The sequence below is a fragment of the Pseudomyrmex gracilis genome, unplaced genomic scaffold (assembly GCF_002006095.1).
Source record: "Pseudomyrmex gracilis isolate BER0280 unplaced genomic scaffold, ASM200609v1 scaffold_16, whole genome shotgun sequence".
NCBI lineage: Eukaryota > Metazoa > Arthropoda > Insecta > Hymenoptera > Formicidae > Pseudomyrmex > Pseudomyrmex gracilis.
The window spans coordinates 67,332-78,357 of NW_018020600.1; the positions used below are offsets into that span (position 1 = coordinate 67,332).

General features: G+C 37.8%; 1 protein-coding gene across 7 annotated transcripts in view; it reads left to right on the plus strand.

Moving 5' to 3' along the window:
• Window positions 1-10,753, plus strand: part of LOC109864021 (protein tincar) — a 65,007-nt gene extending 54,254 nt beyond the window's left edge. For 4 of the 7 annotated variants that reach the window (XM_020444808.1, XM_020444807.1, XM_020444806.1 and 1 more), the window contains 8 exons: window positions 1,048-1,644; window positions 2,011-2,198; window positions 2,604-2,797; window positions 3,910-4,412; window positions 4,481-4,666; window positions 5,215-5,366; window positions 5,707-5,913; window positions 6,311-10,753. In XM_020444808.1, the coding sequence (XP_020300397.1) occupies window positions 1,048-1,644; window positions 2,011-2,198; window positions 2,604-2,797; window positions 3,910-4,412; window positions 4,481-4,666; window positions 5,215-5,366; window positions 5,707-5,913; window positions 6,311-7,387 (3,104 nt within the window). In that variant the 3' untranslated portion in view covers window positions 7,388-10,753. Of the gene's footprint in view, window positions 1-1,047; window positions 1,645-2,010; window positions 2,199-2,603; window positions 2,798-3,909; window positions 4,413-4,480; window positions 4,683-5,214; window positions 5,367-5,539; window positions 5,591-5,706; window positions 5,914-6,310 lie in introns of all 7 variants that reach the window. The other 3 variants (XM_020444810.1, XM_020444811.1, XM_020444812.1) reach the window with 3 other exon arrangements.
• The last annotated feature ends 273 nt before the right edge of the window (window positions 10,754-11,026 follow it).

Sequence of the window (11,026 nt, forward strand, 5' to 3'; positions counted from 1 at the left end):
ATTTTTATAAATAATCATTAATTATATAAGCAAAAAAAAAAAAAAAAAAAAACAAACAAACAAACAAACAAAGACACGTCCGACGATAAATCGCGCGTGCGGAAAAAAAAAGAAACTTACGAATGCAAGAGAAAAAGAGGAAAGTGAATTGTTTCAGACAAAAAATCGATGCAGGTATTGGTATTTTTTTTCGCACTTCGATATTTATTCAGAGCTTTGTTTTTAAAGACGGGAAGAAACCTAGTGAAAGTCTAACAAACTAGTAACAGGAACTTGTATTTGAAATGTGCTACTGATAAAAATTACATATGGTTATTATTATCGGAATATTGCATTTTATTATTGCGCTGTTTTTTTGAGAATTGCTCTAAATTTTTTAAAAAGTAACTCAAATATATACTATTAATATAACAAATAAGTACGATAATATATTAATATTAATATATTAAATAAGTACTTAATTTATCTTTTATGTTAAGTTGTAACAAGTTCGTTAAATTTTATTAATACGAAGACAAGATAATTAAAACTAAGCATCATTATTAAATGAATATTAGCAAGATGCCGATAGTCGTGGCAGACTCATCTCTTCTGGAACACTGCAACAAAATTCTTTTTCTTCACTTGATCAAAAGAACATTTTGTATCGCCATTGTCTCTTTCCATTCATCACCGCTTCACTTATGCAATAAAGCTGATTATAGCAAGATATTGTTCGCTCAAAAAAACATTTAGTCCAAATAGATAAACGATAATTGAATTAAAAAAAGTGGCCAATGGAAAGTTGTCAGCTTTAGGCAGTTTGTAAAAAATTTAAAAAAGCATAGAAATTTTATAAATATGCTTATTGTTTTAAGAAAAAAATATAAATCTTAAAGTTACTTTAAATACAAAATCTATATTATAATAATTTATTTTTGAAAAACTTATTCTATGCAAAAAAGATGTATTTTGTGTGCAAGATTTTTTTGTAAATAAATGTTAAAAGTATTGCCGGAGATAAGACATACATGGGCAAATATTAAAATGTTTTATTTCATTAAATAGACGCAATATGGAGGACCGATCTGGACTGGATGGTGATACATCGCGATCGTCTTGTGTTGCTGAGTTTCATGAACCCGATCGGCAACTTGAGTACCTTGACCGGTCCGATAACTCCTCAGCCTTTTATAACTATGAATCCAGAAGAAGGCGTTAACGAGAACTTTGATGAGTTCACTACTCCGTCACCTAGTATAACGCACATGACGCTTCCCGATGTTGTCGAGACTCGTAATGAACCGATAACCGTGTTCTCGACCGTTCTCTATCCAGTCGCCACTAATTCATCTTTGTTCCGAACCATATCGAGCACAATTTCCGCCAAGACTGCTGCGACAAGTACCGAGGCGACTTCAACGACTTTGAAAATGACGGCATTACCGAAGAACAGTACTGCGAGACGTCCAACCACGAGACCTATTATCCGGCTTGGCAGTTCGAAAGGCAGATCAAAGGCGAAAAATTACACAAGAATATTCACAACAGTTAAACCTTCCAGAACCAACGGAGGAAACATGACGGTTCAGAGCATGTCGTTGACGATGAATAGCCTGGCAGATCTGGATCACCCTGAGAACTTGAATCTGGAACTTCAAGCGAGTAGGAAAAGCTGTTTATATTTTAACTTCTATATTTAGAAAAGAATTATCATCTGTTATTTTGAAAATATTAAAAAAATTGTTTCTCGGTGCAAAATATTTTCAGAGGTAAGATTAATAAACACATGAATCGCGAAAGTAATAAAAATATTTATAGTTGCTGAAAGAAATATTTAATTTTCTCATAATAGGGAGTTGAGTTACAAATCACGAAGATCCATTTGATACATTTGCGAAAATCTGACGCATTTTGTTATATTTTATACTTAATTCGCGCTCTCTCGGATACGACTCAATAGAATAAATACCGTGAAAATATCCACTCGCTGAAAACGAGATTATTTACACGCCGCGCTCCGTTTTCCAGCCGAATCATACGGCCCGATTACTCTGGAATATCTGAATTACGCCGTTGCGCTGGTAGTCTACTCAGTAAGATATCCCGCGGTCTTCTGGTCATGCAACAAAGCGCTGGGTACAATTTTCAGTCTGCAGCTGGTCGTAAATTCAGCGCAAAGTCTATTGGCTTACGCCGGAATGTCCGTCCTTTACAAGGTAAGCAATGCAAAGTATTCGATGCTAGTTAAAACTCGCGGGAAACTTTGGTAACGCTTCAGTTGGTCGGTTTCTATCATTTTTGCGGATATTAGAAGAAACTTAATAAAGCTTAACAAAACGCCAAGAATCTGGAGAAAACCTCAAAGATTGCACTCCATAGGAATATGTGGAATATTCTCTAGCACTTCACCAAAACAAATTACAAGAATTAATTAATAACTGAAGAAAGTTTACCTTTTTTGGATATAATGTGATATAAAGAATTGATATTTTTTATAAGTAGAGATTTCATATTACTTAAAGAGATAGTCTCTCTTAATGCTGGATTACTTTTACAAAATCTATTACATAGATTCGTAATATTTGTTTTAATTCTTTTTTCGTTTTACATGTGTTTCTCAGGTTCAAGTGGTAGGTGCCTTAAAAGGCCTGCCGTTTCTTCGGCATCGCACCGTAGCAACGACCAGTACAATCTCGACAATATTCGGAGACTCTTACTTTCTGCTGAATCCCCCTGTAACTCTCGTGCTCTTCGCCCTCTCGTCCTTCCTCGTGCTCTGCTCCAGCATGGTCATGTATTTCTACGCTCACGGCAGGTAAATATTTAGCGTGTTATGCACAGAGGGCTTACTCAGCCCGTATTTCATCGATTAAACTCCCAGCAGAGATTACTTGCCGGATCTTCCTTTTTTCGCAAAGAAAATTATCCAGTCCATCCGGTTCTTATCTGATAAGGATAAATAAATAAGCTTACCTTTCTCGGTAAAATATATGTGGATGATCGAAAATTTTACGTTTATTAGATTCTTATCAGATTAATTTTTTCGTGAAATATTTTTACACTCCGTTTCGAAAGTGCCAAAACATTATAAATACATTTAGATTCATTTGCGTACATATGAGCACTCTTTTTTTCATCTCCATGTCACGCTTCGGTCTTTATAATTAAGTATAAAAACATTTTTATCGAAGAATTCAACGACTCTCTCTTTTTCTCTCTCTTCTCCCCAATAATTTTTTACTTTCCATTTATCCGGCTTTTATTTGACTTGCTAATTTGAAACAGCACTTGTACGCATAAGACAGACAGCGTATCTCCCCTCTGCTGTCTCTTCTTTCTCCGATACTATTATTATTCGGTATAAAACTCAATGGGTTTCCTTAAAACGTTCAAATTCTCTTTTCTCGACATTCCGTAACGCATAACAAAGGATAGCAATTAACAACCCAGCCAGTATCTCGCGACGTATCTCTTACCGGCTTTTCTATTCTTTTCTCTTTAAAAATAAGCACACAATTTTAATTTAATTTAAAACCTAAAAGAATAGGTTTTTCTTTTATAACAGACGCGCGCGACAAAATGAAAAAACAAGTTGAAAAATTTTACATATATACAAAAGCACATATATAAATAACGAAACATTGACTTTGTTCATTAAAATCAAATAATTCTCTCGTAATGTGAGAAATCTCGTAACGTTTGCGAAATATCAATTAACATTCTTCGGATCATTTATGTCGACACGTAGTAATAACGCCAAATTAAAGAGAGAGGGCGAGAGGATGTTTATTTTTCAGTTTAAACAAAGCACTCGAAGCGTGATAGAATAATTTGGTCTCGTTATCTCTTACGAGACCTTCTAAAATATAACAGATGTAAACAAGTGATATTACGAGTGTCTGATTGTGCGACGTGCAAATGGTGCAGGTTCACGGCATTCCTGAATCAGGAACGCGAACGTCGCGTGATTCTGTTGAGGGAAGGTCGCGAAGGCAACGGTTGGGTCTATCTGCCGCACTGCGCTGCTCTGGTCGTGTTTCTGGCGATCGCGATCTGCGGCGTCCCGTTGCTCTACGATTACACCGTAGTGTACCGCGGCAGCTTGGACGGCGTCATCCTCGCCTGCATCATTGGCACGGTGCTCCACCTTCTCCTCTGGCTGCTACTCTGGATATTTCTCACCATCAAGCAACGCTGGACGTTCAAGCTTCGCGTGACCATCGGCCGCGCCACCGTGAGATCCGCCAGGTCAGTCAAACTTGTGACCGATGTCGATTTGCTGTCGGCCAGGGACGACGATGACGGCACCAGCGCACCTTTGCTCGTCGTCGGTCACGGCAGAACTTATACCATCGCCGATACATCACCAAAGAGGGCTATCATGAGTGTCATACAAAAAGCTGCTATGGAAAGGAAGGCTCGATCGCAAGGTAAGAGAAGACTGAAATGCGTGACCAATACCTGGAAAGCGATTTATCTTTTTCTACTTTTGGTGCAGGCGGAAACGTCGATGGAGTCGACGGCGAATCGACGGTTGACGGTGATGAACAGATCTACTGGCTTAGACCGAAATTACGTCCCTCGCCCACGCAATCCCCGAGCGATAACGCCGCTGCACCGACGTCCGACAAGGGGTGGCTGAACAAGAAACTCAAGCATAAGGTCACCTTTAACGACCTGCCTAGTACGTCAGGCTCGCGGTAACTACCCTCCTCCCTCCTCTTGGTGTCTTTGTGTATCTGTTTCTGCGCTTTCATCACCGTACCCGCATTGCACTTGTAATACAAACGGCGCTTTATCCATATTTCTTGCTGCCTCTTGTCTGCTGCGTGCTCGTTACTATAATTTCTAGTATTTATTTTCTTTTCTCTGTACTTTGAAGAAATATTTATTGAATTAATCAACATATTTATATATTTATTATATATTGGAAAGTCTCGTTCAAAGCACTATCTGTATCAAAGTTATTCTGTTCTATTTTTTTTTTATGGCTTCTATTTTTTCTAGCTATTACATTCTGCCTCTTATAGTATTTTGTTATCACTATGTACGTGCGTTAGCGAAATTGTATAGCTTCTATATAAATTCCTATTTATCTCTGTACATATACATTTCATGTTCTCAAAATGTATACTTTATCCACTTTAATTATCCTATCACCAACTTTCCGTCTTTCTTTGAACTTCTGCAATTATTATATGCACGGAACCTCTCTTCAGAACGCCTTTTAAGGGCGATGTTTTATTTGTAGTAATAAGGGAAAAACCAGACGAGGCGTCGCTGACGGCGGGCCTGACGATGACGGAGATTACGCCACATTACGCGAATTACCACTAATTACTTCATTAGATCCAGCCGATGACTCTACCTCTGAAGAAAATAAGGTAAATTATGTACTCGTGTATATTCTATATTATTAGTTTTCTTGATTTATATAAAAACAATTTCTCGAACTAACTCTTTCTTTTCTATAAGTATTTTTTATAATTTAATTTTAATTAGCAGCAATATTACCTGCCACTTTTAATTTTGAGATTTTTTTTTTTACACTTGACAGTGGCAAAGATGGCCGATAATTCGTAGGGACGGTATACCTAAATTCAGAAATGTAAGATACAAAATTATGTTTTCTGTTTTCCCTTGCCTTAATGTTTGCGCGCGCATCAGTTAACTTCGTGTGGAAGTAACACTTGTTTTTACTAACGGCGGCGCCTTTTGACGCAGTTGCTCGAGTGCGTGAACGACGATCAAGTGACTTACTACGCGAGTGCGAATCGCGATCTACAACCGTCAGAGGGTGATCCCTCACCGCTCTTGACGCCCGATCCTTTACCCAATCCCACGGAAGAACCACTTCCGCTGCCACCTCCAACTCCAACCTCCGTACCCGCCACTGATATAGTCACGGCGCCATTAACTACAAATGTCCAGGTACTAACACACCCTTATCGCGAACTAACCGCATCGTCTAGATAACAAATGTGAAATTGTCATTGCACTGAATATTTCACATCGATTCTCTATAAAATTGCGATAATGAATTTTGTTTAGATCCATCTTTTCAAATCATCTTAATTTTATTTGGTTTTTATACGAAGTTGTGCATCGACAATCTCACGAGCTTTTTGCGATGTTCAAGACTGCATGCAATTCTACATTATCTTTGTATGGTGATCTATATTACTATAAAAAATTGAAAAAAAGAATATTAAAACACATTATCGAAAATAGTTTAATGTATGTTTTAAGAACTTGTACATGCTATGTAAATATTTTTGCATGCACAATCCTGCAGGACCAATATTAGATTTGAATAAAACGTTTTCAGATGAACGGTGGACAAACGCCGCGATGTCTACGTCGCGCAGATTCGGGGATGCCGCATGACGAGCTGACGCCTCGTTCGGACTCGTCGAACTCACCGCCTCTGGATGTAGTGGGAGGCAACGGCGGCGCTGGATCGGTGATCGGGCACAGCAACACCAGCAGCAACAGCGAGACATCAAGCGGCGTGCATAGTAACGCCAGTAACGCCAGTAACGCCAGTCATAGCAGCTGCCAACGTCGGGCGACTAGCGTGGACGATCTGACTGGTGAACCGCGCGAGGAACCGCGCGAGCAATGGCGCAGTTGCTCCCTACAGCGGGGCACGCTACCGCCCACGGCAAACACGACCTTCTCGCCACCGAACAGTCGCCCGAGCACCAGCCAGTCGTTTTCCTCGCCGCAGTATGTAAATCACGTGCCGCCGTATAGCAACGCCGGAAGTGAGATCGGCGCCGGTTGTCCTGCAGTCATTCTGGAGAATCCGAACGAAGCGACAGTAGTGATTCGTCGCAAACTCTCGAGAACAAAACTCACGGATCCGCTGAATCCGAACGAAGAGCCGTTTGGCCGTTCCACCAACATGAGGATGACCTCCTTTACAGAGAGCAACGATATTCGCATACAGGCGTCTTCGGCTACCTTGCCACATTATCCCACGCAGCCTATTGTCACTTATCCACACTGCTCGACGATGCCGCTGCCGCACGCGTCGCATAGCGTAGCCGCGGCGAACATGAGTGGCGGTTCTGCGGGCAGTTGCGGATCCGTACCACGACATACGTTTGTGCCACCGCAAGTTCACTCAACTATGCCGGCGCACACAACGCTACCGTCGCATCACAACGGCGTGAGACTGCTCCACAGCGCCGGTGGTCCCAGCAATCCTTTCGTCAAGAGGTTTCCTCCGGTGCAGTTACATACTCAGCCGTGGGCCTTGCCGGGCCATCACACTTTCCCGCAGGCACCGCCGAGCAACAACAAACTCACCGCCACTGCGCAGATCAGGCAGAGCGATCGAGACTCAGCCAACTTCTCTATGGCCAGCAGTGGGGACTCCGATACGTGTTTGCCTCACTAAAATGTAAAAGCTGCTGTAAGACATCAGATGGTACGTGTGCGAAAGTACGTTCACGAATCGTGTGTGTCTGTGTGTTAGGTGATATGACGTAATAATGTTTAGTCGTTTTAACGACGTTGTGTGGAGAGGATTGCAGTTTCCAAGCACGCGATCGTGATTTTCCTCCATTTCTTCAGAGCGGAAGGAAGTAAAAAGAAGAAGCTTTTTTGTGCAAACTCGAGACGAGCTGTGGATAGTTGGCTTTTAAATCGACAAATTTTTAGAATCAAGAAGTGCAGCACATATCAATGTGTCGCATATTCAGATATGAGAATCGTCATAGAAAGCTTTCACATATTTTATATCCCTTGCTCATATTGCCAACATATTTAAAGGAAAAAATGAGAAAAATGGAATGAAATAACATATCACATTGTTCTGGCGTTTGTTGGCGTATAAACATAGCATTCCCCATAGTAATACGTGCTATTTCTATTTTTTTACAATGATTCTGATCTGATCCAATTGTGTCGATCGGATTAGCTCATCTGATTATTTGTATAAACGTGTGCATGATCTCAACATAGTTTATCAAGTAAAAAATCGCGTTAATATACGCAAACCTTCCATTTACTTGAATAAGTGTGATTAGGAAAGCGTCGATGCGAACACATGACGAGCAAGGAAGGTATATACATTTATATATATCCCACAAATTATATATATATAACTTATGGAAATAATTACTTCAAATTAAAACACAATTCCGCGTTATATACATATCCTGTATGTCGTGATCCTATTTAATCTCGAATTTCTACTCGTGGAGCAATAAAACAAAGAATTTCTCAAACGGTTAGTGATATAAAGAGTGTAAAACGCTACTAAAAATAAATAATCGAAAAATCTTCATCTTGACTATGGTGAATATTGCTAAATCTTGTGGTAACAACTCACACACCTAATAATAAGTAAGTAAATTGCACATACGATAAAATACAGTTTAAAGAGAAGCAAATCAAATTATGCTTTAAGTATGAATTATTCATCTCCACTCGAGTTTGCGCAAATGTTTTTTTTCGATATGTGTCCGATATATGCGTGCTTATTAGCTAAGAAAAAATTCATTTCCATTCTATCTCACGAGACGAAGATGTGCGAAATACGGTGAAAATCAGCTCTTTGTCGCGTGAAACGCCGAAAGTAATTGTCGGCTGACGAGAGTGAGAATAATATAGTTATGTGTATATCCCAGTTTAGGTATGGAAAGTTATCATGTTGTCCTAACCAAAATTCGTGTATAGCGTGGAACGTTAAGAATAGTCGGATATATAGTTAAGAGAAAATGTGAAAAAGGAGTCTCGAACCGTTTTGTTTTGTAAACATACGCTTTCATATTAATACATATAATAAGATCTTTTTTCTACCAATTATTGTAAATTATGTGTTTGATATATGCGCGTTTGTACATTACTTATTATTATTATTTGTTTATACTGCAACTCAAACGAATCAATTGCGATAAAAAATGAAGAAGAGCATTATATACAAATGCAAATAAACGCGATACGGTTTTTTTATCATTCGGTTTTGATCTTTGTTTTTTTTTGTTTTCTTTTTAATAGACCTATTTCATATAGAGATAAAATGTTCATGTGTTCGGAAAATCTTTTATTAATTGTATTACGTTTACTATTTAGATATTACACATATGTGTGTGAGATAATACGAGCGATTTTATTGTATGCATTATTGTAAAGTGCAGCGTAAATTGCAGTCATACGATTCTCGGCCTTGATGAGATTTGCGGTATATTGGAAAACTTACCGTTACATTGAATCTTCGTACGGCCTGACAGAGAACGATCTACCATAAACTTCTGCCTTATGGTAATCGTGCATCGTAAGACATGCAATATTATATAGTGCCATTGAGAAAATTTTAGAAAGAAGCATACAATCAGCATAGATCATAGGAACGGAAAAGTTCCGTCTAACCAGACATTACTCATAGCATTTAACCTGTGAGTAAGTACTGGAAAGCAATTTATTGCGAGGATAATATATGCCGTTTATTTATATTTGTAAGTGCCCAGCATTTCTATAATAAGATGTTTTGTTTCTGTTTTTTTTTTCTTAGAAGAAATGTCACACAGAACACGTGCGTTTTTTGCACGTGTTTATTTTATTCTTTTTTTCTTTTTCTCCTTAATTTCTATGCATCTCTTCATATTGATTGAAATAATAATAAACGATACAACGAGTATTTATTTAACTTGCAAATACATATATATATATATATACAGAGAAAAGTCGTTAGCGTAACAAGAGAAAGACAGATCCATCACACGTGGGACTCCTAAGAAATGATTACTGCCACTCAATCGTGAAGATCTACAGATCTCTATTATTAACTTAATTTTGTCAACTGCCATTGTTATTTCGTCCTTTCATAAATATGAATAATCAACGTGTAATCGTTTACTCGTACCTAACATTTACTTGCGCGTATGCTATCGGTACGTACGTAAAAATAGCATGCGTTTGCTAAGTCGCGTTCTTTCGCGACTATATATATATATTTCACTTTATGAGACGCGTGATGATGTAGACTGGTCTCGCGAATATGCATCACAAAGTCTTTCTCGCAATCTAACTAAAATAACAGATATTGCTGTACATAATTAACATGACGCAACGTTTTTGTTTCATCTTTTCTGCTTTTCCGATTGTTCTTCCGGAACAATTGTATCCGAACTCAGTACTGCAAATTGACAGATTTTGTCCGCCAAGTATGTTACAAAATTATCACATCAATAATAATGTCAATGATTCGCACAATTAATTGTGAAACGATATGATCAAGTTTATTTTTTATCAAAAATAGACTCGATCGCATTTAATGAGTTGGCGATTAATTGAACTGTTTATTAGATTGCGACGGGCTAAGCAGAGGGACACGTGAAACTCTAAACGTAAGTTGAATTCAGACAAAATTATGCATTAAATTTAATTAAAATCAAAATAATCTAATATTCGATGTGATTTGCGTAAACAAAAAAGCGTTTTTTGACGCAAGAATCTACTGCTTTGTATGTTTGTTCAACTGACTCACGCCAATTTGCAGCAACTTTTCTAAAGTCGATGTTATTATTATTTTCAAATACGTTATATAGTACGGTTTTATCAACTTTATATTAAAATTGTACGTAAATATCTTTCAAAGCAATTGTGAAAAAAACTTAACATTTATTTGATGAAATCTTTTGTAATTATCATAATGTCAAAACCCACAAACACACGATAGCAAATAGTATTATTACGAATGTATGACATGTGACTGTTTGCAATTAAAAAACATATATTTCTCAACAAAAAAAAAACTGATCATAACAATAAAAAATACGAGCGTTCTTAAAACATTGTCCAGAACTCGTATTTCTCACGAGACAATGCAATATGTGTAAAAAAAAAATCACAAATATCTGTATTTTTCAATATCTTCCAGTTATATACTAGAAAATAGCAGTGTTCTCAGCCTTGTTCCGTAGAAGAATACTTCTGTTTACAAGTTGTTACACGAGCATGAAAAAAGTGTTAATGTTAAGCTCTATCTCAAAATCTCGTAAAAGGTTCTTTGAATAAATTTCTGTATTTTCCA